This window comes from Saimiri boliviensis, chromosome 5, assembly GCF_048565385.1.
Source record: "Saimiri boliviensis isolate mSaiBol1 chromosome 5, mSaiBol1.pri, whole genome shotgun sequence".
Taxonomy (NCBI): Eukaryota; Metazoa; Chordata; class Mammalia; order Primates; family Cebidae; genus Saimiri; species Saimiri boliviensis.
In genome coordinates, this window is record NC_133453.1 from 70,205,967 (window position 1) to 70,233,780 (window position 27,814).

At 40.0% G+C, this 27,814-nt stretch overlaps 1 protein-coding gene across 11 annotated transcripts in view; it reads left to right on the plus strand.

Moving 5' to 3' along the window:
- Positions 1-27,814, plus strand: part of FASTKD1 (FAST kinase domains 1) — a 69,381-nt gene that overhangs the window by 2,054 nt on the left and 39,513 nt on the right. Inside the window, exons 1-6 of one of the 11 annotated variants that reach the window (XM_074399513.1) lie at positions 7,231-9,141; positions 9,617-9,968; positions 12,203-12,271; positions 18,432-18,557; positions 23,018-23,416; positions 27,061-27,171. In XM_074399513.1, coding sequence (XP_074255614.1) covers positions 9,634-9,968; positions 12,203-12,271; positions 18,432-18,557; positions 23,018-23,416; positions 27,061-27,171 — 1,040 coding nt within the window. In that variant the 5' untranslated portion in view covers positions 7,231-9,141; positions 9,617-9,633. Of the gene's footprint in view, positions 1-848; positions 978-7,230; positions 9,969-12,202; positions 12,272-14,516; positions 17,892-18,431; positions 18,558-23,017; positions 23,417-27,060; positions 27,172-27,814 lie in introns of those variants that run through there. The other 10 variants (XM_074399511.1, XM_074399512.1, XM_074399514.1 and 7 more) reach the window with 10 other exon arrangements.

A 27,814-nucleotide genomic window follows, 5' to 3' on the forward strand; every position in this document is an offset into this window, starting at 1 on the left:
ACCTGAGGTCGGGTCCAAGACCAGTCTGGCCAACATGGTGAAACCCCATCTCTACTAAAATACAAAAATTAACCAGGCATGATGGTGGATGCTTGTAATCCCAGCTACTCGGGAGGCTGAGACAGGAGAATCATTTGAATCCAAGAGACAGTGCTTGCAGTGAGCCGAGATCATGCCACTTGTACTCCAGCCTCGCAGCTGATGGAGATTCCATCTAAAAAAAACGTTGTTAACAAAAATATTTTTACAATCATCAAAACAGATTTCCCAGTATGGCTTTAGTTAGTCTTTGACTTACTTTACATGACTTTTTTTCTTTTCTTCTTTCTTTCTTTTGCTCTCTTTCCTTTCTTTCTTTTCCTTCCTTTCTTTCTTTCATTTGTTCTGACATGGTCTCACTCTTTTTTTTTTTTTTTTTTTTGAGACGGAGTTTCGCTCTTGTTACCCAGGCTGGAGTGCAATGGCACGAGCTCGGCTCACCGCAACCTCCGTCTCCTGGGTTCAGGCAATTCTCCTGCCTCAGCCTCCTGAGTAGCTGGGATTATAGGCACGCACCACCATGCCCAGCTAATTTTTTGTATTTTTAGTAGAGACGGGGTTTCGCCATGTTGACCATGATGGTCTTGATCTCTTGACCTCGTGATCCACCCGCCTCAGCCTCCCAAAGTGCTGGGATTACAGGCTTGAGCCACCGCGCCCGGCTTGGTCTCACTCTTTTGCCCAGGCTGGAGTACAGTGGCTTGATCACTATCAGGCTCAGGTGATCTTCCCACCTCAGCCTCCCAGGCAGCTGGGACTACAGGTGCATGCTAGCACACCTGGCTAATTTGTTTTGCATTTCTTTGTAGAGATGAGGTTTTGCCATGTTGCCCAGGCTTGTCTCCAACTCCTGGGCTCAACTCAGCTGCCCACCCCAGCCTCCCAAAGTGCTGGGATGACAAGCATGAGCCACCACATCTGGCCAGCCTTTTTTTAAGGTAAGATTTTAAATTAAAATTTAGCATACATTCATAAATCATAAATAAGCTTAATACATTTATTTACAAAGTGAACATCTAACCTATACTATCTTGCTGCTGGGTATATAACCCCAAAGAAAGGAAATCAGCATATCAAAGAGACATGTAGGGATCTCTTATACTTGTTGCAGCACTGTTTACAACAGCTAAGATTTGGAAGCAACCTAAGTGTTCATCAGCAGATTAATGGATAAATAAATGTGGTATAGGCCAGGTGCAGGGGCTCACGCCTGTAATCCCAGCACATTTGGAGGCTGACGTGGGTGGATCACGAAGTCAGAAGTTCAAGACCAGCCTGGCAAGATGATGAAACCCCACCTCTACTAAAAAAAAAAAAAATTAAAAATTAGCTGGATGTGGTGGTGGGCACCTGTAATCCCAGCTACTTGGGAGGCTGAGGCAGGAGAATTGCTTGAAACTGAGCAGCAGAGATTGCAGTGAGCCGAGATTGTAACACTGCACTCCAGCCTGGGCCACAGAGTGAGACTGTCTCAAAACAACAACAACAAAAGGAAACAAGAACATTGTACAAACCATAAAAATGAGCAAACAGGCCAGGTGTAGTGGCTCACACCTGTAATCCAAGCACCTTGGAGGCCAAGGCGGGCAGATCACCTGAGGTCAGGAGTTCAAGACCAGCCTGACTGACATGGTGAAACCCCGTCTTAAAAAAAAAAATGACCAAACATCCATTTATTCTTGCTAGTATGAATAGCTGCTGTTTCTTTATCATTACAGTTTTAACCTCACTTCATTCTTCCTGCCGTCTAGGTCAAGATTATTAGAATAGAATTACCCTTGCTTACTCACAGCATCCAATCTAGAGAAACCATTCTAAAACTCTCGAAAATCACTTAATACATGCTAAATACTTTTTTTTTGTTTTTGTTTTTGAGACAAGAGTCAGCTCTGTTGCCCAGGCTGGAGTGCAGTGGTACAATCTTGGCTAATTGCAACCTCCACCTCCAGGATTCAAGTGGTCCTCCCGCCTCAGCCTCCCAAGTAGCTGGGAGTACAAGCATGGGCCATCATGCCTGGCTAATTTTTGTATTTTTAGTAGAGAAAGCATTTCACTACGTTGGCCAGGGTAGTCTTGAACTCTTGACTTCAAGTGATCCACCTGTCTCGGTCTTCCAAAGTGCTGGGATTACAGGTGTAAGCCACTGTGCCTGGCCAAGACTAAATATTATTATGATCTCTTTCTAACACCTTCTTAGGGAGACACCTCTTAGGGTACAGTTTACTTCATTGCAACCAGTCAATAAACACAACTTTGTTTAATTATATGTATGTTTCTGGTGGTTTTTGACTGGAAGGCAATGACATAAATCATGCTGTTTCATTTCTATGTTACTATGTTTTTCTCACATTTTAAAAACCCCTTCTACGCTGTGCATTCAGATTACCTTCATCTCAGATCTATTATCGGTTGATCCAAGCAACCTGAATCAGTGCTGTACAAAATTACTGTCTGGGATTAGTGGTAGTCAAGGGTATTGGAGGACAGGAGCGGGTGAGGGAGACATGGGGAGTGACTGCTAATGGTTTCAGTGTTTCTTTTTGGAGTTTTGAAAATGTTCTAAAATGTTAGCAATAGTTTTTCAACTCTCTGACTATACTAAAATGCCATTGAATAGTATACTTTAAATGGGTGAATTTTATGGAATGTAAATTAAATCTAAGTAAATCTGTTTTTAAAAAAAGTGTGGGGTGCCAGCTGTTAGGACGTGAGCATCCAGAAGCTAGATGTGTCCACTGGGAGTGACTTGGTGCTCCCCAATTGTACTTGCTGCATTGGCAGCATTTGTTGCAGACATGGGGTTGGGGGCAGGCAGTTGTCTGAGCATGGAGGCATGAACTACTGGACAGATGGACAGATGATGGTGGACTCCCACAGGCTCTGCCAATCATGCAGCCGCCACCATGGAGCCCTAGTCTGTTGGTGTTCTGGCCACGACGTTCAAGGTTTTTTTCCTTTTTGCGGGGTTTATGGTTAATATTCCTGTGGGGTTAAATTTTTCATGTAGATTATGTCTTCAAAGTCTGATATTAATGTCCCCTGAAGACACTGCCTTTCAGCAACCATTGTTGCAGGGATCAGGCTTCACCTGGTGTTGGTAATTTATGTCGTCATAGTGTGGAAAGAAGGCTTGCCTCACTGGTGGGAAAACAAAACTGAATAGAGCAGCTTTTCCTTTGGAGCTGCAAACGTGGGGGGTAGGCAAGTACATAAGGAGCTTTTTTGCAGGGGAGGGTCTCTTGTTTATATTAAGCGTTCTTTACACCCCACCCCCCTGAAGGGTGGATGGGGGGACAACTAAGTATTACCACAGCTGAAATTTTTTTTATTTTTTATTTTTTTAATATAGAGATGGGGTTTCACCATGTTGGCCAGGCTGGTCTTGAACTCCTGACCTCGTGATCCACCCATCTCGGCCTCCCAAAGTGCTGGGATTACAGGCATGAGCTACCGCGCCTGGCCCACAGCTGAGATTTTAGAAAAAAATAGGGGGTGGGGAGGACGGACATTTTTCAATCATCTGTTATGTGCCAAGTGCTTTTTGTTAATGACATATTTTTGACTGAGGATCATGTTTGACTGGTGTAATTTTTTTTTCTTTTCTTTTTCTTTCTTTTTTTTTTTAGAGCTCCCACACTGCCATGGGAGGGGATCCAAGGAAGGAATCCCAGTTTTGTTTTGTTTTGTTTTGTTTTTGAGACAAAGTCTTGCTGTGTTGCCCAGGCTGGGGTGCAGTGGTGCAATCTTGGCTCACTGCAATCTCCACCTCCTGGATTCAAGTGATTCTCCTGCCTCAGCCTCCCGAGTAGCTGGGATTACAGGCATGTGCCACCACATTGGCTAATTTTTTTTTGGTATTTTTTAGTAGAGAGGGGATTTCACCATGTTGGCCAGGCTGGTTCCAAACTCCTGAGCCTCGGCCTACCAAAGTGCTAAGATTACAGGCATGAGCCACCATGCCTGACCTGGCTGATGTAGATATTAATGCCTATATTAAAAGCTAAGATGAAAGTAGCACAAATTAATAGAAGTTGAATTTATTTCATATTAAAATGTATTGTGGTGTAATTTTTATTGCTTGGCTACAGTGACAATTTTCAGGGTGCACCCTCCTTGGTGCTACTCACAGAGATGTGAATGTACTGTTGCTGCTTTCTAACTCTGCCTATTGTGGCCTCTTAGGATGATGAAGTTGATAAAGTAAACCAATATCATGGCTAAGTCTAGAAGACCTGGAAAACATAGGAATAGATCCTGAACCTATTGTTTTTGTAATTGCACTACAGATATAAAGAAGCAAGTGGCTATTTCCACACACTGGGGGCTATAATTTGCAATCCAGAGATGATGGAAAAAAAATACCCTTTGGTGCATTGCAGAGATACTACAAATCACCAAGCAAGCCATGGGATTGGATGTGCCTATAAGTGAGAAAAAAACTTGAGAGGAAGAGCAGTAAAACTCAGGAGGGCATCATTGGTATCAAATCTCAAAACCACAACTTTGGGTTGAGAGAAACCTTTTTTTTTTTTTTTTTTTTTTTGAGGTGGAGTCTTGCTCTGTTGCCCAGGCTGGAGTGCAATGGTGTGATCTCTGCTCTCTACAGCCTTTGCCTCCTGGGTTCAAGCAATTCTCCTGCCTTGGCCTACAGAGTAGTTGGGATTACAGGCATGCGTCAGCATGCCCAGCTAATTTTTTGTATTTTTAGTAGACATTGGATTTCACCATATTGGCCAGGCTGGTCTTGAACTGCTGACCTTGTGATTAGGATTACTGTTCCCGGCCGAGGGAAACAATTATTTTATGAGTAAATGTTCATCTCCAAGCCAAAAAGTGAAGCAGACCAAATTCCCCAATATAAATATTGGCAACCTATGAAAGCTAGGAAATTTTACAAGACTTGAAATGAAAGTTAACTTTTTTTTTTTTTTTGAGACAGAGTTTCACTCTTGTTACCCAGGCTGGAGTGCAATGGCGCAATCTCGGCTCACCGCAACCTCTGCCTCCTGGGTTCAGGCAATTCTCCTGCCTCAGCCTCCTGAGTAGCTGGGATTACAGGCACGTGCCACCATGCCCAGCTAATTTTTTGCATTTTTAGTAGAGACGGGGTTTCACCTTGTTGACCAGGATGGTCTCGATATCTTGACCTCGTGATTCACCCGCCTTGGCCTCCCAAAGTGCTGGGATTACAGGCTTGAGCCACCGCGCCCGGCTGAAAGTTAACTTTTTTTTAAAAGACCCAACTATCAGAAACCATGTCTATGTCTTAGCAGGCTAGTGAGAAAGGAAGTCAAATGACCAATCAAGTTTCCAATGAAGAAATCCAATCAGGCCAGGGGCAGTGGCTCACGTGTATAATCCCAGCACTTTGGGAGGCCAAGGCAGAGGGATCACCTGAGGTCAGGAGTTTGAGACCAGCCTGGTTAACATGGTGAAACCCCATCTCTACTAAAAATACAAAAATTAGCCAGGCATGGTGGCATGTGCCTGTAGTCCCAGCTACTCAGGAAGCTGAGGCAGGAGAATTGCTTGAACCCAGGAGGTGGAAGTTGCAGTGTGCCGAGACTGAGCCACTACACTCCAGCCTGGGTAACAGACCAAGATTCCATCTAGAACAAAAATGAAAACAACAACAACAACAACAAAAAACTAGTTTTGACGGCTTAACCATTCCCTATGTCTTCATGGTTAATTGAAGGTTACTGACACTAAACAAAAAATGTATTCTCATTGGACTCTAATTTTTCCTTTATTCTACTTGAACAAATTTAAAATATTCTGCTGCCTATATGCTCCCAAATCTAGGAGTATTAAGACTAGTCAGTCATAAAGTAAACCTGATATATTAGATATATGCTAGCACCTATTCAATTTTATTTTGCTCTGTTTTCAGAAATGTCAGAATAAATATATATTGGTTACCGAAAATTCTAGAAGGAAGTCTTCAAGTTTTAATTTTTTTCCAGGGGAGGGCATTCCTCAACATCTTGCATACACTGTCAGAACTATTGAAATTTTAGACCAGGTAAACTGGCTCATGCCTGTAATCCTAAGCACTTCAGAAGGCTGAGATGCGTAGATGGCTTGAGCCTAGAAGTTTAAGACCATCCTGGACAACATGGGGAAACCCTGTCTCTACCCAAACTACAAAATCTTAGCCAAGCATGAGGACTTAACACCTGTAGTCCCAGCTACTCAGGAGGCTGAGGCAGAAGAATCACTTATACGCAAGAATTGGAGGTTCTAGTGAGCTGAGATCTTACCACTGCACTCTGTTCTGGGAGACAGAGTGAGACCTTGTCTCAAAAAAGAAAGGAAACAAAAACTGTGCTAAAATTGGTTTTATACGCCGGGCGTGGTGGCTCAAGCCTGTAATCCCAGCACTTTGGGAGGCCGAGGCGGGTGGATCACAAGGTCAAGACATCGAGACCATCCTGGTCAACATGGTGAAACCCCGTCTCTAGTAAAAATACAAAAAATTAGCTGGGCATGGTGGTGCGTGCCTGTAATCCCAGCTACTCAGGAGGCTGAGGCAGGAGAATTGCCTGAACCCGGGAGGCGGAGGTTGCGGTGAGCCGAGATCGCGCCATTGCACTCCAGCCTGGGCAACAAGAGCGAAACTCCGTCTCAAAAAAAAAAAAAAAAAAAAAAAAAAATTAGTTTTATGACAGGAACCCTGACCACATAAACCCAGAGCCTCCTCTGTAACCCACACAATAAGAAATTTGCACAGCGTATTCAAACAAGTATCGGTTTGTCTGGTACTTTTAGAGCCTTACTTTGTTGAAGTGATTCTCAGCTGAACATTATGTCTCTTGTAAATTTGGTAAGCATTCCACTTTGGTTATTTATTAGTATTTTTTTTTTTTTAAGTGTCAAAGAAGTGTCAAATCTTGTGACTATTCAAGTACCATGGTAATTTTTTAAAAATATGGTCTGAAAACTGGTACCTATCCACGACATAAGTGCAGAAATTGAGAGTAAGAGTTTGCATACTTTCAAAGCTAGTTGACAGTTATTTCATATATACTAAACATAATAAAAATCTGTATGTGCCTTTTCCATGTTTACATTTTTAAATTTCATTTTCTTAAATATATTTTTGTGTGTATTATAAAAGTAGTAGTCCTCCAAGGACTAGGCAAGAAACCTCACATAGCAGAGAATCACCTAAACGACCTATTATCTTCTTCCGCATCTTAAGCCATGTACTGCGCTAGAGCGTCCCGGAATGAGGAACTACAATGCCCAGAATTCCCCCAAAATACGTGAGCGGCGTCTAAAACCCATTCGCCACTGCGCCCCCTGGGATATGTAGTGCGTGACTTCCGCAGTGCACGCTGCCATCACCCGACATTTTTACCTGGTTTAGGGGCAAGCTCTACCGTGGGAAAGGTGATGTATCTCGGGGAAAAGCCGTAAACCCTGGGATATGAGGGTTGGGCGAGACAACCGAGCCTGTTGCGTTCCATGTTGGGACAAGGAATAACCTTGACTTCTGAGCTTCCATAACCCAAGGGTCCTCCAGCAAAGTTACGGCGCGCTGAGGAAAAACCTTGCTGGCAAGTCGGGACTGGGTCGCGGCGGCGGTTTTTCTTTTCTCACCCAGCAGGTTTTTGAGCTGGGGACATAGGGTTCGGTTGAGATACAGAGGCTCCCTTCCGGATACTGGGTTCTCTGAAGTGCCTATGATCTAGGGCAGGGCTGAGACCACATTCGTTCACGTATTTGTTCAGCTCTCCTGTATGCCCGGCACAGAGGATACGCCCCTTAACAGTCCCAAGGTCCCGCCTGTAGTTAAGTTCCTTCCCCAAGGTCATTAAGATGGGACAAAGCTTGGGACTCGACACCTTTCTGTGCTAACCATTGAGCTGCCTCCACTTTGAGCAGCTCAGTGGGTGGGTAGTATCTTGAGGATACCTTTAATTGTGCAGGATTTTCTTGTGCGGGTGTGTGACCCAGGTCAGCCTGGGTCAGGATGCTGTACTGCTTGCTACAAAATAGCCTGTACTGTCGCGTCGTTTTTTCTTGTGAACAGAAAGTTTGGCATAGTCATAGAGAGGGGTCAGAAGCGGACTTGTAGTGATACAGTGTTGATTTGTTGGTGTAATGAGGCTGTTCAAATGGAAAGTACTGGGTTGTAGTCTCAGCTTCACTAGTACTAGAATAACTTTTAAAACCTTTTGAACCTATTTTTCCTTATCTGTAAAATGGAAATAATATCTACCTGGAAGGTTATTGAGATAGAGGGAATTTAATGAGATAAGAGGGAATTTAATGAGATAATGTGTTTCAAACGTTCTTTGTAAATGGTAACATGTTGCAGAAGTATTAGATTATATGACTTTAGTCCTCACTTTTCTTTTTCTTCTTCTTCTTCTTCTTTTTTTTTTTTTTTTTTTTTTTGAGACAGAGTCATGCTTTGTCGCCCAGGCTGGAGTGCAGTGGTGCGATCTTGGCTCACTGCAACCTCCGCCTCCTGGGTTCAAGCGATTCTTCTGTCTCAGCCTCCTGAGTAGCTGGGATTACAGGCGCGCGCCACCACGCCCGGCTAATTTTTTTTTTTTTTTTTTTTTTTGTATTTTAGTAGAAATGGGGTTTCACCATCTTGGTCAGGCTGGTCTCAAACTTCTGACCTTGCGCCTGCCTCGGCCTTCCAAAGTGCTGGGATTACTGGCGTGAGCCACCGCGCCCAGCCTAGTCCTCACTTTTCTAACCATTGCTTCTAAATTATAAATGTAAACATTTATAGCACATTTTTAAAACAAATGATTCTTTTTCATAATTATCTTTAGTTCTTATATTGTTTCAGCATGGCTTGAAACATTATTTAATTTCTTAGTATTTCTTGATTGGTGCTTTAATTGTCTCTTTTATTGGTTAAAACCTATCCAAGGTCTGTAATAATTAAATTGTATGACTTCTTTTATGTATTTATTTTTAATTTTTTTCTTCAGGAAGGAATTATTTGAGCTCTTTAAGGGCACAAGAAAAAGAAGCAATAAATTATCCTGAAAGCAAATGAACCAGAGATCATACATCTGAAAACTTAAAAAAAAAATAGCTCTGAATTAATGCCTACACTTTTTAGAAACTTTAAAGGTGATTATTTTAAACAATTTTCCTGTTTTTCAAAAAGACAGCTCGAGTTTGTGGGCTTTTTTTTTTTTTTTTCCTTTTGTGGTAAATTTGAAAACTTTATGTGAATGTGAGACTTAAAACACTTAAAATGGGGTGCAGAAAGAAGCCTCGTTTTCTGGACATTTATTTTTGGATCAAATTCTGCTATCTGGTTTAAACTAAGAAAAATTATTTGGTTAATGCAGATAAAACTTATTACTTTAATTTGAATTTTGGAATTATTTTGATATTAATGATGTAAGGATAACAATGTCAAACTAATTCTTTTATAGAAGCTGTACATTGGAATGGGTTAACAGTCCTTGTAATGCAAGCAAAATACATGAAGGAAAAACAGTTCTTTATATCTCTGCTTATTGCACTTGAGACTATTGCAGTTGGTTTTGTTTACCTAAGAAAATTTGTCATGTAAATGAAAAAACACCTGTTTTCCTAGACTGATTGGTTACAGACATGCTTCGTCTAAGAGCTATTTGTCCATTCTCCTGGAGAGTGTTTCAGTTTCGACCCATCAGTTGTGAACCACTAATTATTCAGATGAATAAGTGTACAGATGAGGAGCAAATATTTGATTTTATTGAAAGAAACAAAGCCGTACTTTCAGAACAGCAGGTGGGATGTGCATTTAATATGCTTTGGAACCTTCAAAGGCAGAAGACCAGCCTGGTAAAAAATGTGGAGTATGTCAGAGACCATCCTCAATTTCTTACTCTTCATAATTTAGCTATGAATAAATTCAAATTAATGAATGACGATACCTTGGTGAATGTATTATACATCACACAACAGTAAGTAATTTGCTCTTATATTTTATGGAAATGATTATATAGTTTATATTTTAATTTTCTAAAAGTCTCTTTAAAATGAAAAATATTTTTCCCAGTAGTTTTCCTGATAATCTAATATTTTATAGATGTTTGGATGATATTCTTTGATACCTATTAGTTTTATTACAGTTGTAAAAATCAGAATATAAGCAATCATGAAAGGGGAAATGATTAACTTTGGATATTTGAAACTGGATTATTGTGGAATTTTGTAAAAATCTGGTTGGCTGCATATAGTAGGTAAGCAGTTAGATTTAAGATTAACTGGCCAGGCGTGGTGGCTCATGCTTATAATCCCAGTATTTTGGGAGGCTGAGATGGGTGGATCACCTGAGGTCAGGAGTTCAAGACCAGCCTGGCCAACTTTGTAAAACCCCATCTCTACTAAAAATATAAAAATTAGCTGGGCGTGATGGTGGGCATCCTGTAATCCCAGCTACTCGGGAGGCTGAGGCAGGAGAATCTCTTGAATCCAGGAGATGGAGGTTGCAGTGAACCGAGAACATGCCACAGTACTCCAGTCTGAGCAACAGAGGGACAGTCTGTCTTAAAAAAAAAAAAAAATCCGAGTCACAGCACCAAAAAAAAAAAAAAAAAAAAAAAGATTAATGCCTAATAACAATCAGCAACTAGTAAATTGTAAAATTTTAATAACCTATTTGCAATTTGGTTCTCGTAATTAAATGGATGGCAGATATGTTTTCTAGGGGCTATTAGTATAATAGGTTGTTTCTCAATAATATCTCCTTAAAAAAAGGAAAAGAAAATAAAATGATTTTGTAGATTCATTTATATTTGATAACAATGTTGTACAAATTATGTGGATTGTTGATAGGTTGTTACATAAAAAAAAAGCTTCCTTGGTGTCAAAGAAAAAACTCAGAGATAAAGTTAAATGTCAAGAAATCTTACATTCCAGTTCTGGGATTTATGAAGAAAAAAAATGAAGAGAAAAAAGAAAAAGGGAAAAAACAAAAACAAATATGTTGTTTGCAAGGAAATCAGGACTTCAAAAGAACTGGGTTCCTTAAATGAAGGATTGAACAGTTTTACAAGGACGAAAACCACAAAAGTTATAACTAATCTGTTTATTAGTTTTATTGGTGAAAAACAGCAGTTTTCTCATACGATGATCCAACCATCGGGAGTTATTTAAATGGCTCTAAACATCAGCATTACATAAATTAGAGATGTAAGTTGTTTTTGTTAGAGAATTAGCATTTATAGGAGAGGGGCTTAAAGCTTATATCAGGGATTGATGTTAAACTAAAAAAGGATGATTCCATGTTGTTGTTTTCTTTTGTTTTTCTTTTCTTTCTTTCTTTTTTTGTTTTTTGTACAGAGATGGGGTTTCACCTTGTTGGTCAGGGTGGTTTCGAACTCCTGACCTTAGGTGACCCACCCACCTCGGCCTCCCAAAGTGATAGGATTACAGGCGTGAGCCACCATGCCCATCCTGACTCCATGTTTTTTGGTGATCTTTCCCTTGTTACAAAGTTTTTTTCTCTGAGGTACTTGAAGGGAATGCTTAAATCTTTATGAATAAGGTGATTGGTGACTATTGGCTGTTTAATTTTATTTATTTATTTATCTGTGAGATGGCATCTGACTCTGCCACCCAGGCTGGAGTACAGTGCAGTCTCGGCCCACTGCAACCTCTACCTCTGGGGTTTAAGCGATTCTCCTGCCTTAGCCTTCTGAGTAGCTGGAATTACAGGCACATGCTATCACACCCAGCTAATTTTTGTATTTTTAGTAGAGATGGGGTTTTACCATGTTGCCCAGGCTGGTCTCGAACTCCTGACCTCAAGTGTTCGCCTGCCTCAGCCTCTCAAAGTGCTGGGATTACAGGTGTGAACTACCACACCTGGCCACAAATATTTAAATCAAAACAAAGTAAGACATATTATAGGTACTTTTAACATAAATATATTGTTGAACATTATCATTGGTCAGTGCTATGCATATTAAAATAAGCAGATAAAAGGGTGAGAGGGATAAAGTATAGATGTTTATTAGACCTTACCAAGAAATCAGAATACTGAAATAAAAGTGTACCAGAAATAAGGAAGGACTGCCCATATAAGAGGAAGATAACTTGAGATTAACTTTTGCATTATAATTCTTACTGCGTATGTTTTTGATGATTTTAAAATGATTATATATGCAGGATTCTTTCTTTCTTTTTTATTAAGGTTTGCTGGTGAGGACTTCGACCCGCTAGTTGAAGCACTAGTTACAGAATCATGGAGAAGGCTAGAAAGGCAAGTACCCTGGGTACATCTTGAAGGTCAGGGTTAACACAGTGAAATCTTGAAGGAAAAGAACAGGGAGCTGATTGCCTGTCAAGCTTCTTTGTAAAAAATATATTTAAACTCAATTTAGTTTGAAACTTTTTGATTGTGTGATGTATATTCTTTTCTCTTTTCTTTCTCTTTCTCTCTCCCTTTTTTTTTTTTTTTTTGAGAGCCTTGCTGTATTGCCCAGGCTGGTCTTAAACTCCTGGGCTCAAGCAATTCTTTCTCCTTGACCTCCCAAAGTCCTGGGATTATATGCATGAGCTACCATGCCTGGCCGTGTATTCTTTAAGAGAGAAAAGAAAGTAGTTCATATATTCCCTCTTTAAGAGTGGGTAATAGTATACTTTTCCACATATGTAATTAGTTGAAATATAAATATAAATAAGAGTCACAGCTATTTATGAACTAGCCTTTTTGAATCTTTTTTTCCAGAAGAATACTTCAGAAAGGAAAGATTCTTGATTAATTGGCTATCAATAAAAACCTAGAAGTAGCATCTGTAGCTACTTGTCTGTTACTCCATTTTTATGGAGTGGCAATGACCAGAGCTTATAGGTGACTTAGAAGCTTTTTAAAGAAAGTGAGCTTCAGGTCCACTGCTGTGGACGGTATTAATTTAGATCTATTTCCTGTATAATTATCCAGAAAAATAGGAAATCTTGTGAGTATAGAGAAATTTATTCTCTAAGTATATATCAGAAGCTCTTTATGAAAAGGCTGAGATAATAGCAGACTCATTTTGGGAAATCTTCATCTATTTCTGAAAACTTTCCATTATTTAATCTAAGAATTCTGAATGATTGTAGTCTATTGTTAGTGAAGTAAGGCAAATGTTAAGGAGGAAAGAGAAAAATCAGCCTGAGGAAGAGATAGGAGGATATTAAAAACTATGGAGCTACTCTCCCTCTAGGTCAAATAGAAACCAGACAGAAAAGGCTTGACTAAGATGAAGGAGAAACAACAGGCTATTTATTTGTAGACAGAGAGGAGTGACCATTCTGATTTTTAAAATACTTTTAACACATTGCCTCTTAAAGTTTGAACTATAATAAATACTTATAGACATATATTGGTAAACTCTGAGCTGGATTAAATGAAGGGACAGAACAGTTCTCTAGGTTTAGAAATTCTGTTTCTACTAAGTTATAATTTTAGTTAATCTAATTATGTAAATCCATCTGTCTTCTTTTATACTCTCTACCTATAACCATATTGAGGGTAAGCAGAGTAATCTTATTCCTTTTGTTAACAGTATGAATTATCTACTCACTGGATCTTTGGGATTAAATTTGGTCAGTGTTGATAATAGGTCACAACATTTTATTTCTCTTCAAAGCAACATTGCATTATGTGTATTACACAGCTTGAACAAATCACTTGTAAAATAGGTGGTCTTTTGTGTTTTACAATTACTATATTAACAAAATTACACATGTGTGATTGTATTTTATAGTGAATCAAGCATTTCTTGTAAGTTTTTCTTTATTTCAAAATAAGAAGTAGTACAGTGATCTTGCTAAAATATCTATGAACTTATGTTTTATAAATATAATTTTTAATGATTTAAATGGGATAGATTATTCTGGATTAGTACTATATGATGGATTATGGCAAGGATAATTAACATGTATTTGAAATCCATATATATATTTTTTCTTTTGAGATAGGATCTGGTTATGTTACAGTGGTGCAACCATGGCTCACTGCAGCTTCAAACTTCCAGGCTCAATCCATCCTCCTACCTCAGCCTCCCAAGAATCTGGAACCACAGGTGCATGCCACCAAGTCCAGCTAATTTTTTATATTTTTAATAGAGATGGGGTTTCACCGTGTTGCCCAGGCTGATCTTGAACTCCTGGGCTCAAGGGATCCTCCCACCTTGGCCTCCCAAGAAATCCAAATTTAAAAAAAATACTTTTTTTCATAGAAGACCTTAGCCAGACGCGGTGGCTCACGCCTGTAATCCCAGCACTTTGGGAGGCCGAGGCGGGTGGATCACGAGGTCGAGAGATCGAGACCATCCTGGTCAACATGGTGAAACCCCGTCTCTACTAAAAATACAAAAAATCAGCTGGGCATGGTGGCACGTGCCTGTAATCCCAGCTACTCAGGAGGCTGAGGCAGGAGAATTGCCTGAACCCAGGAGGTGGAGGTTGCAGTGAGCCGAGATCTCGCCATTGCACTCCAGCCTGGGTAAGAAGAGCGAAACTCCGTCTCCAAAAAAAAAAAAAAAAAAAAAAAAAAAAAAGGACTTTAAACATTTACAGAAGGAGAAAGAGTAGTACAGTGAAGTCCCATGTACCTGTCCTCCAGCTTCAACAACAATTATCAACATATAGCCAGTCTTTTTTTTTTTTTTTTCTCTTTTGAGATGGAGTTTCGCTCTTGTTACCCAGGCTGGAGTGCAGTGGTGTGATCTCGGCTCACCGCAACCTCCGCCTCCTGGGTTCAGGCAATTCTCCTGCCTCAGCCTCCTGAGTAGCTGGGATTACAGGCACGCACCACCATGCCCAACTAATTTTTTGTGTTTTTAGTAGAGACGGGGTTTCATCATGTTGACCAGGATGGTCTCGATCTCTTGACCTCGTGATCCACCCGCCTGGGCCTCCCAAAGTACTGGGATTACAGGCGTAAGCCACTGCGCCTGGCCATAGCCAGTCTTATTTTATCTGTATCACCTCCCATTCTCAGTATACTTTAGTATATTTTAAATAATGGTATCATTTCATCTTTATTTTATTTATTTATTTTTTGAGACGGAGTTTCGCTCTTGTTACCCAGGCCAGAGTGCAATGGCGCGATCTCGGCTCAACACAACCTCAGCCTCCTGAGTTCAGGCAATTCTCCTGCCTCAGCCTCCTAAGTAGCTGGGATTACAGGCACGTGCCACCACGCCCAGATAGTTTTTTTTTTTATTTTTAGTAGAGATGGGGTTTCACCATGTTGACCAGGATGGTCTCGATCTCTCGACCTCGTGATCCACCCGCCTCGGCCTCCCAGAGTGCTGGGATTACAGGCTTGAGCCACCGCGCCCGGCTGAGAAGGACTTTTTAAAAATACAGAACCAGCTGGGCATGTTGGCACATGCTTGTAGTTTCAGCTACTGAGAAGGCTGAGGTGGCACGGAAAAGGATACAATCAACAAAGTAAAGCTAGAGTACACAGAAGGATAGAAAATATTGGCAAACTACACACCTGACAAGGGATTAATAACCAGCATATATGAAGATCTCAAATGACTTGATAGGAAAAAGTATAATCAATCAAAAAATGGGCAAAAGATTTGAGTAGACATTTCTCAAAAGAAGACGTGCAAATGTCAAACAGGTTTATGAAAAGGTGCTCAACATCAGAGAAATGTAAATCAAAACTACAATGAGATATCATCTCATCACAGTTAAAATGGCTTATATCCAAACACAGGCCATAACAAATGCTCGTGAGGATGTGGAGAAAAGGGAACCGTTATACATTGTTGTTGGGAATGTAAATTAATAGAACCACTGTGGAGAACAGTTTGGAGGTTCCCCCAAAAACTAAAAATTGAGCTATCATGTGATCTAGCAATCCCACTACTAGGTATATACCCAAAAGAAAGGAAATCAGTATGTTGAAGAGATATCTGCACTCTTATATTTGTTGCAGCACTGTATACAATAGCTACGATTTGGAAGCAACCTAAGTGTCCATCAACAGATGAATGGATATAGAAAGTGTGGTATATATACACAATGGAGTATTATTCAACCATTAAAAAAAATGGGATCCTGTCATTTGCAACAGCATGGGTTGAGCTGGAGATTATTATGCTAAGTGAAATAAGCCAGGCACAAAAAGATAAGCATTGCATGCTCTCATTCGTGGGAGCTGAAAATCAAAACAATTGAACTCATATACGTAGAGAGTAGAAAGATGGTTACCAGAGGCTGGGAAGGGTAACGGGGTTGTGGGGGAAGTGGGGATAGTTAATGGGTAATGAAAAAATAGAAAGAATAAATGAGACCTACTATTTGACAGCAGAACAGGGTGACTATAGTCAATAATAACTTAATTGTATGTTTTAAAATAACTTAGAATATGATTCCGTTTTTTGTAACTCAAAGGATAAATGCTTGAGGGAATGAATACATTCTTCATGATGTGTTTACTTTGCATTGCATTCATGTATCAAAATCTTATGTACCCCATAAATATATATACCTACTATGTACCCACAAATTTTTTTGTTTTTTTTAGTTTTTTTTTTTTAAGAGACGCGGTTTCACCATATTGGTCAGACTGGTCTCGAACTCCTGACCTCAGGTGATCCACCCCTTTGGCCTCCCAAAGTGCTGGGATTACAGGTGTGAGCCACTACGCCTGGCCTTTTTTTAGGTTTAATAAAAAGGCTTAGGTGGGAGGATCACTTGAATATAGATGTTCAAGTCTAGCCTGGGCAGCATAGGGAGACACTGTCTCTTAAAAACATAATAAAATTGATGAAATTAAATTAAAATTTTTAGTATTACCTAGTACCTTATCTGTGTTCAAATTTTCTTTTTTTTTTTGTTTTTTTGTTTTGTTTTGTTTTTTTGTTTTGAGACGGAGTTTCGCTGTTGTTGCCCAGGCTGGAGTGCAATGGCGCGATCTCGGCTCACCGCAACCTCCGCCTCCTGGGCTCAGGCAATTCTCCTGCCTCAGCCTCCTGAGTAGCTGGGATTACAGGCACGCGCCACCATGCCCAGCTAGTTTTTTGTATTTTTAGTAGAGACGGGGTTTCACCATGTTGACCAGAATGGTCTCGATCTCTCGACCTCGTGATCCACCCGCCTCGGCCTCCCAAAGTGCTGGGATTACAGGCTTGAGCCACCGTGCCCGGCTCAAATTTTCTTGATTGTTTTATAAAGGTCTTTTTATAGGCAGTTTGTTTAAATCAGTTTCTGAGTAAGGTTCACAATTACTGTGTCTCTTAAGTTTTTTCATCTCTTTTTAAGTAAACTTTACAGAAAAAGAATTATAAAATTACACCAATCATAAATATACAGCATGATAAATTTTAATATACTGATCACTTCTATGTAACAACACCAAGATCAGGAAACAACATCATTAATTCTTTTCATATTCTCTTTAGTCCTCTCACTCCAAGAGGATCTTGACCTCTAATACCATTAAATTAATTTGTTTCTATAGAAATGGAATCCTGTAGTATGTACGCTTATAGTTTAGTTTGTTTAGTATATTTTAAGGATTTATCCATTACGTTTATGATTCTGTAATTTTATTCTGTTGTGTGAATATGTGTAGTTTATCCATTGTACTCTTGATGGACATTTGGGTTTGCAGGTTTTTGCAATTATTTATATGTGTAATTTATAATTTATAAATAATTTTGCAATTATTTATATGAACTTTCTTATGCTTGTTTTTTAGGGAATTCAAGGTCATACAATCTGTAACAGTCCTTTTTTCCTCTCTTTTGTCTTGCCAATTACTTATGGAAAAATTGGATCGTTTCTCCTATTACAAATTCTGAGACTGAGTGCGGTGGCTCACGCCTGTAATCCTAGCAGTTTGGGAGGCTGAGGCGCGTGAATCGCCTGAGGTCAGCAGCTCAAGACCAGCCTGTCCAACATGGTTAAACCCCGTCTCTACTAAAAGTGCAAAAATTAGCTGGGTGTGGTGGTGGGCACCTATAATCCCAGCTACTTGGGAGGCTGAGGCAGGAGAATTGCTTGAACCTGGTAGGTGGAGGTTGCAGTGAACCGAGATGGCGCCATTGCACTCCAGCTGAGCAACGAGCGAACCTCTGCCTCAAGAAAAAAAAAAATTATGAAGTTTTTCATAGCACTGTTGTAGTAGCAGCTGTTATATTTGTTATATGCAACCTTGAGTCAAAATTGTTCTGTCAGCTCAAAAGATTAAGTATATAATTCAAATAATTTTTAGTGATTTTCCCCTTTTAAAATCTTTCTATGATTTTTTTCACTGTTACCATTTGTTACTTTTATAATAATAATAAACATTTTAGAAAAAATAATTTTATGTGTTACTATTTTGATTGCTTTTAATTCTGTAACTATGTATTATGTGTTTTAAGTGAAAGTAAATGCTAATTATCTCCTTTGTATGTTTCCTTGAATAGGTTTGATATTAAACTGCTATCAGTATTTTCCTCTTGCCTGGCAGAGCAGCATTTATATTTTAGTCCATTAATGGGAAGAATAGCTGATATTGTTCATAGGAACTTGGAAACCACACAGGACTTAAGGTAAATTTATTTAGGAAATCTTGTATTGTGGTGGAAGGTTCCTACACTTTGGATGTGGATGCAATCATATTTGCCATTCTTAGTTTATGTGACTTAAGGCTAATTTACTTAAGCTCTTGGAAGTTCATTATCCTCATCTGCAAAAGAGGTATAGTAATAGCTACTTTGCAGTATTGTTGTAGGGATTAGACATAAGGCACATAAAGTGTAATACAATATTGTTGAGGTCTGTGGAGGATCTGAGATTTTACCTTATTTGCAAGCTAAGTTTGTCTGCCACATTTTGATAGGTGCTGGAGGAAGGCCTGAGACTCCTAGGTCAGGGACAGAGGACTTTGTTTTTCATAGCAATAGCAGTAGCAGAGTACCAGCATTTTCTTATGTCGATTCCCTGAGCTCTTGTCCCACAATGGGTTGTGTTCCAGGAGAGGAACTCTGAGCTTAAGAAACCTGAATCTTGGCCGTGCGCGGTGGCTCAAGCCTGTAATCCCAGCACTTTGGGAGGCCGAGGCGGGTGGATCACGAGGTCGAGAGATCGAGACCATCCTGGTCAACGTGGTGAAACCCCGTCTCTACTAAAAATACAAAAAATTAGCTGGGCATGGTGGCGTGTGCCTGTAGTCCCAGCTACTCAGGAGGCTGAGGCAGGAGAATTGCCTGAACCCAGGAGGTGGAGGTTGCGGTGAGCCGAGATCATGCCATTGCACTCCAGCCTGGGTAACAAGAGCGACACTCTGTCTCAAAAAAAAAAAAAAAAAAAAAAGAAACCTGAATCTTTTATAATAACGCATGCCTACTCTACTCCAACAGGAGACATTATCTCTATTCTCCTAGGCTGTTTGCTATATAAACATCCTTGAAAAGATAGTTCTGAACAAAGGCAGTCAGAAACCCACAGAAAATGGTCTCTAAGTATCTAGAACAGAAATTTCTCAGTAATGGATGGTAGATGTTATTATATCATGAAGTAAATCCAAGAAGTATTTAAGTATGAATTTACTGGCCAGGCGTGGTGGCTCAAACCTGTAATCCCAGCACTTTGGGAAGCCAAAGTGGGTTGATCACTTTAGGTCAGGAGTTCAAGACCAGACTGGCCAACATAGTGAAAACCCTGTCTCTACAAAAAAATTAAAAATTAGCTGGGTGTGGTGGCAGGTGCCTGTAATCCTAGCTACTCTGGAGGCTGAGGCAGGAGAATCACTTGAACCCAGGAAGCAGAGGTTGCAGTGAGCTGAAATCATGTCATTGCACTCCAGCCTGGGTGACAAGAGCAAGACTCCATCTTTATAAATAAATAAATGAATGAATGAATAAAATATGCATGTGTATATATGTATATATGCATATATATATGAATATGTATGTGTGTATATATATGTATTTTATGTATATGTGCATATATATATATATGCACTACCCCCTGGCTGCCTAAGATTCTCACCTGAGGGTGGTTTTATTTTTTCAATCACAAACACTTTTTAAGATACTTCTGGATAAACACACTAATTATGTAGGAAGATTGCTATTTTTTCTTAAAGTAAGGCTTTATTAATATGTGATACTACAAATCTTAAAGGTACAGTTAAATCACTTGTGACAAGTATATACCTACATCAAGATCAAGGTAGGGAATAGTTGCATCACCTAAGAAGATTCCCTCATGTTCCTTCTCAGTCAGTTCTACCCTCTACTATGTCAGCAACTAGTGTTCTAATTTTTTTTTCTTTTTTGAGACGGAGCCTTGTTCTGCTGTCCAGGCTGGAGTGCAGTGATACGGTCTTGGCTCACTACAGTTGCCACCTCCTGGGTTCAAGCTATTTTCCTGCCTCAGCCTCCCAAGTAGCTGGGACTACAGGGGCCTGCCACCACATTTTTTTTTTCCTTGAGATGGAGTCTCACTCTGTTGCCCAGGCTGGAGTACAATGGCACGATCTCAGCTCACTGCAGCCTCTGCCTCCGGATTCAAGCAGTTCTTGTGTCTCAGCCTCCCCAGTAGCTGGGATTACAGGTGCCCACCACCACGCCCCACTAATTGTTTGTATTTTTTAGTAGAGATGGGGTTTTGCCATGTTGACCAGGCTAGTCTTGAACTCCTGACCTCAGGTGATCCACCCATCTCAGCCTCCCAAAATACTGGGATTACAGATGTGAGCCACCATGCCTGGCTGTCTTTTGCTCATTTTAAAGAATTGTGGGGCCGGGCGTGGTGGCTCAAGCCTGTAATCCCAGCACTTTGGGAGGCCAAGGCGGGTGGATTACGAGGTCAAGAGATCGAGACCATCCTGGTCAACATGGTGAAACCCCGTCTCTACTAAAAATACAAAACATTAGCTGGGCATGGTGGCACATGCCTGTAATCCCAGCTACTCAGGAGGCTGAGGCAGGAGAATTGCCTGAACCCAGGAGGCAGAGGTTGCGGTGAGCCGAGATCGCACCATTGCACTCCAGCCTGGGTAACAAGAGCGAAACTCCGTCTAAAAAAAAAAAAAGAATGTGGGACTGGGTGATGTGACTCATGCCTATAATCCCAACACTCTGGGAGGCAGAGACAGGAGAATCACTGGCAGCCAGGAGTTCAGCCAAGCTGGGCAACATAGTGAGACTCTGTCTCTATAAAAAATAATGCATTAGCAGGGCATGGTGGCGCATGCCTGTAGTCCTAGCTATTTGGGAGCTGAGGCAGGAGGATTGCTTGAGCCTGGGAGGTCTAGGCTGCAATGAGCTGTGATCATACCACTGTACTTTGGACTAGGTGACAGGATGATAACCTGTCTTAAAAAAAAATTGCTGTAAAGTAATTATTTTAGCTTGTTGCTTAAAAATTATTATAGACCACTTTGAGAATCTACACATTAAAAAAAAAATCATTTTAGGAGAGTGATGGTTAAATTAAAAAGTCAATGTAAGTTAATAATGTTAATCTTGACATTAAGCATTGTAACTGGAGAAGCCAAAATATTGTTCAATTGGAGATTTTTTTTTAAATTAATTTTATTAAAAATGATTAGAGAAATTTAGAAACGAAAAATGGCAAGTCTCACTATCCTAATGGTCGAGATAATTTTTTATTATATTTTTGTATTTTTTATAGATTGTTTTCTAATTATCATCCTTAAGGGTTTTTCTTATGTCTTTTCTGTTCTGCATACTTTTCATTAAAAGTGTATTCTTTTTTTTTTTTTTTTGGAGACGGTGTCTCGCTCTGTTGCCAGGCTGGAGTGCAATGGCATGATCTCAGTTCACTGCAACCTTCACCTCTCGGGTTCAGTGGATTCTCCTGCCTTAGCCTCAGAAGTAGCTGGGACTACAGGTGCACGCCACCATGTCTGGCTAATTTTTATATTTTTTAGTAGAGACAGGGTTTGACCATATTGGCCAGGATGGACTTGGTCTCTTGACCTTGTGGATCTGCCCGCCTCAGCCTCCCAAAGTGCTGGGTGTACAGGTGCGAGCCACTGCTCCCTGCCTAAAGGTGTATTCTTATATTGTAGTTTTCTGATTTTTATATTATGTAAGAACAGTATTTTGAAAACAAGACAACAACTTAGTAATTTTGATGTATTCTGGGTGTCTAGGAAAGTGATTTATGCTCCTTGAGTGTTTATTGAGTGAAGTAATGTTAAATGCCATCCCATATTCAGTACTGTCTTGCTGGCATATTTTAATATCAATCTAGCATAAAATATTTAAAAATATGAAATTATTCACTAGTGAGAAAAATTTTGCCAAACTTTTATTAGCAAATTATAGACACACAGAGAAAGGAGTAATAAAAAAAAAGTCTACTTTTAAATATATGAAGTGAAACTTTTAATATTTTGGTTCATGGGTTGTTGGTCCAAAGTGATTTCGGAGTTAAGTTTCACTAAAATATTTTCTACCAAATAGTTTTCTCAACAAAACAAGGCATTTGATCTCAATGAAAAATATTACTCCCATGTCTTTTGTCTAAAGGGATTTGATTACTAGGAAGTCTGAATTCAAGTCCCAGTAGTATTTAAAAGAAAAATTTTGTGGCATAAAACTCATAATATTCTTACCCTTCCTTTCCATATCTATTTTGTTTTATAGTTGGTTATTCTTGGCTGGGTGCAGTGGATCATGCCTGTAATCCCCACTTTGGGAGGCTGAGGTGGGAGGATTGCTTAAGCCCAGAGTTTGAGACCAACCCTGGCAACATAGCAAGACTCTGTTTCTACCAAAAAAAAAAAAAATTAGTTGGGTATGTTGGCTTGGGCTTGTAGTTCCAGTTACTCAGGAAGCTGAGGTGTAGGATAGCTTGAGGCTTGAGCCTGGGAAATGGAGATTGCAGGAGCTGTGGTCATGCCACTGCACTTCAGAGTGGATGACAGAGCAAGACCCTGTCTCAAAAAAGGAAAAAGAAAAAGAAAAAGAAAAAAAAAAAAGAATTAATCATTCTTAAATAATGTAAAAATCTTTGCATCTTTTTTCTTTTTCAGTTCCTTGTCTGTCTTAATGGTCAACATATCTTCTTTAATATCACGACATTTTCAAGAACAACTGGTGAACAAAACAGAACTTCTTTTTGACACCATGGATTCTTCTGAGGTCGACTTTGCAAAAAGAATAGTACAGTTTCTTCGAAATATTAGATATTGTTATCAACCACTATTAGAAAGGTGTAATAATGTATTTTTAAGTAATGTGGACCAACTCGATTTGGATTCCATCAGTAAAATACTTAGTCTACACAAATTTCTACAGTTTAATAGTTTTAAATTTATTATGGTGGCTAAAAAGAAGCTGACTGAAATGATTCCTCTGCTTAATGATCCTGCTAGCTTTGTAAAATTATTTGTAGCCTTGGGACCCATTGCAGGACCTGAAGAAAAGAAACAGTAAGTTCAGTTTAAAATGCATTACTTTTTTTGTTGTGAATTTATGGAGGCTTCAAGATTAGGTCTCCTTGCAGTTCTGGGAGGTACAGGTATCACCCACTTAGATTGTGGAAGGGAAAATAATCCCTTAAAATCTGCTCCTTGATTCTTTTTTTTTTTTTTTTTGAGACGGAGTTTCACTCTTGTTACCCAGGCTGGAGTGCAATGGCACGATCTCGGCTCACCGCAACCTCCGCCTCCTGGGTTCAAGCAATTCTCCTGCCTCAGCCTCCCGAGCAGCTGGGATTACAGGCACTCACCACCATGCCCAGCTAATTTTTGTATTTTTAGTAGAGACGGGGTTTCACCATGTTGACCAGGATGGTCTCGATCTCTTGACCTCGTGATCCACCCGCCTTGGCCTCCCAAAGTGCTGGGATTATAGGCATGAGCCACCGCGCCTGGCTGATTCTTTTTCTGATTATTCTGGTTTACATCTCAAACTCTTAGTCTACTGCTGTGTTCTGAAAGGTAAACCTCTGATACTCGGCCAACATGAAAAAAAATGAGGGGAAACACCATGTGTTTTTATTCTCCCTTCCTATGCTGTGTGACTAGATTTACACACATAAGATTCCCCACCCAGTGTAAGTCTGTGGAATATTTAGAATTATAATAGTCATAGCAGTGGACCATTTTATGCTTTGTTGTCTTTATCTCATTAATCATCAAAGCTTATTTATTTATTTATTTTTTGAGATGGAGTCTCAATCTGTCATCCAGGCTGGAGTGCAGTATCACAATCTCGGCTCAATGTAACTTCCGCCTCCTGGGTTCAAGTGATTCTCCTTCCTCAGCCTCCGGAGTAGTTGGTATTACACAGGCGTGTGTCACCACACCTGGCTAATTTTTTGTGTTTTTAGGAGAGATGGGTTTCACCGTGTTAGCCAGGATGGTTTTGATCTCCTGACTTCATGGTCCACCTGCCTAGTGCTGGGATTACAGGCATGAGCCACCACACCCGGCAATCATCAAAGCATTTATTATGCACTCAGTATATGTCCCCATGTCAGGTTTGAGCAAATTTTGTGTGGCTTCTCTCATTTAGGAATTTCCAGTTTTGCTAGATACTGATGTAGGTAGAAATCTTTGGGATATAATAATGAACAAATATTAAATTAATATGTAAGTATGGTTAATAGATAAGATTCTCTCTTCCTAGGCCATGTGATGGGATTTATACTAGACATAAACTTCCCCCTTCCCCCACCCAGCATAATTGTATGAAATGTCTAGCATGATAAGCCGGGCAGGCTGTAATCCATCACTTTGAGAGGCCAAGGCAGGTGGATCCCTGGAGCATAGGAATTTGAGACCAGCCTAGGAAAGATGGTAAAATCTTGTCTATACAAAAAAAATACAAAATTAGCCAGGTGTGGTGCGCACCTGGAGTTCCAGTTACTCATGAGGATCACCTGAGCCCAAGGAGGTTGAAGCTGCTGTGAGCTGAAATCGCTCCATTGAATTCCACCTGGGCACAGAATAAAGACTGTCTCTCCAAAAAATAAAATAAAATAAAGAATTTTATATAATAGTCCTAACACATAAGTATGAGGCCGGGCGCGGTGGCTCAAGCCTGTAATCCCAGCACTTTGGGAGGCCGAGGCGGGTGGATCACGAGGTCAAGAGATCGAGACCATCCTGGTCAACATGGTGAAACCCCGTCTCTACTAAAAATACAAAAAAAACATTAGCTGGGCATGGTGGCGCGTGCCTGTAATCCCAGCTACTCCGGAGGCTGAGGCAGGAGAATTGCCTGAACCCAGGAGGCGGAGGTTGCAGTGAGCCGAGATCGCGCCATTGCACTCCAGCTTGGGTAACAAGAGCGATTAGTAGATTCACTTAAGCAGGGGTTCCAAGAATTGCATAATGGAGGAATCTGTATCATTACTCTGTTAGGGAAAACTTTATGGAGAAAGTTTTATTTTTTAAGAAGACTTTGAATTATATGAAAAAATTTAAGAGCACGTCTATATCAAGATGGAAACAAGGTGATAAGGTGATTATTAAAAAGAACTATTGGGGCTGAGTGCAGTGGCTCACACCTCTAACCCCAGCCCTTTGGGAGGTTGGTTGAGGCAGATCACTTGAGGTCAGGAGTTTGAGACCAGCCTGGCCAACATGGTGAAATCCCAACTCTATTAAAAATACCAAAAAAAGAGGACTGGGTGTGGTGGCTCATGTCTGTAATCTCAACACTTTGGGAGGCTGAGGCAGGTGGATCACTTGAGGTCAGGAGTTTGAGACCAGCCTGGCCAACATGGTGAAACCCTGTTTTTACTAAAAATACAAAAAGAAGCTGGGTTGGGTGGCAGGTGCCTGTAATCTCAGCTATTCGGGAGGCTGAGGCAGGAGACTTGTTTGAACCTGGGAGGCAGAGGTTGCAGTGAGCCAAGATCACACCATTGCATTCCAGCCTGAGCAACAAAAGCGAAACTCCCATCTCAAAAAAAAGAAAAAAACTTCAAAAAACTGACCAGGAGTGATGGCAGTTGCAATGGCAGGCATTTGTAATCCCAGCTACTCAGGAGGCTGAGGCAACTGTATCACTTGAAGCTGGTAGGTTGCAGTGAGCTGAGATCATGCCCCTGCACTCCAGCCTGGGCAACAGAGTGAAACTTCATCTCAAAAAAAAAAAAAAAAAAAAAACTTTATTGGAACCTTTTTTTGTGACAAAGTACTATTAAAATCTCAATGCTAAAGCAGTAAAAAAGTTGGATTTAACTGAGCCTCTGCCTTCAAGAAATTTATATTGCAATTGAGAGGATAGATATAATTGAAATATGTAAATACCATAACAACATAGTTTATGAATAAATAAAATTGGTTATATGGATAGTGCTGTGAGCAGACAGAAGTGAGAAAAATAAAGACTGAATTGATTGGGAAAAATATGGGGAGAAACAGGGTTTGAAACGTTTGAAAAGGTTGGTGGAAAGGATGGCATAGGGTTATCCAGTGTGAATAAACAATTACTTTATCCTATCCTCAGATGTCATGTTTTGAGCTTGCTTTCTAAATGATTCTAAAAGACACACTTATATCATGATACTTACATTACTGCACTACTTTGGATAGTTCAAATTATAACTAGTCATAGTCAAAATGGGCCATCTTTGTTAATTTTCAGTTTATACTGTTGAAGTGTTTAGTATATGAGATTTCTGATAATATGTAGATTTATTGACTTCCTAGTTGGTTCCTATTCAATTTTAAAACATTTGGGAAATTGTCAGAATATCCATTGTTCATTTCTTAGCTCTCTAATATTGAATAATTTCACCAAATCATAGTATTTTATAACCATTATAACCTTCTATTACTTGAAAATCATTGGAAGATCATTTATATTTTTCAGTTTAAGATTGGATTATACTGAGGCCTGAATTGCATTGAAGACATTATATTTTTCTTTATTCAGTAATTTTTATATTATCTCCAAGAAATGTAGAACACTGGAATTATATGCTGGATCCAGTTTTTGTTTATATTCATTTTTCCCATTTGTTACCCAATAATTGTTGTTTTTTTTAAAAAATTGCAAGTTAATTTTCAGTTTTTCAACCAAAAACTTTTTTTTTTTTTTTTTTTTGTTTTGTTTCTAGACTTAAATCAACTATGTTATTGATGGCAGAAGAGCTAACCAGCGAGCAAGCCCTGGCAGTGTTGAGAGCATTGGAAGATATGGAAAGCAGAAATTCACATCTGATTAAAAGGTTTCTTCTCTGAAATTTATGATGTTAAGTTTGTTGTCATTCACAAGTACCTATTTTTTTCAGAGGAAAAATATGGTTTTCTTCTTTTTTTTTGAGGCTGAGTTTCACTCTCGTTACCCAGGCTGGAGTGCAATGGCGTGATCTCGGCTCACCGCAACCTCCACCTCCTGGGTTCAGGCAATTCTCCTGCCTCAGCCTCCTGAGTAGCTGGGATTACAGGAACGTGCCACCATGCCCAGCTAATTTTTTGTATTTTTAGTAGAGACGGGGTTTCACTATATTGACCAGGATGGTCTCGATCTCCTGACCTCGTGATCCACCCGCCTCGGCCTCCCAAAGTGCTGGGATTACAGGCGTGAGCCACTGTGCCCGGCTTGGTTTTCTTCTTTAATCTACCTGTTGTTTTGAAGAAATGAGGAATAAATGCTTAAGGCACTGTTTATGTTCCACTTTGTTTTTCTTTTCTTTTCTTTTCTTTTTTTGAGACAGAGTCTCACTCTGATCCCCAGGCTGGAGTGCAGTGGTACTATCTCTGCTCACTGCAACTTCTGCCTCCCTGGTTCAAGCCATTTTCCTACCTCACCCTCCAGAGTAGATGGGACTATAGGCGCCCACCACGACACCCAGCTAATTTTTATATGTT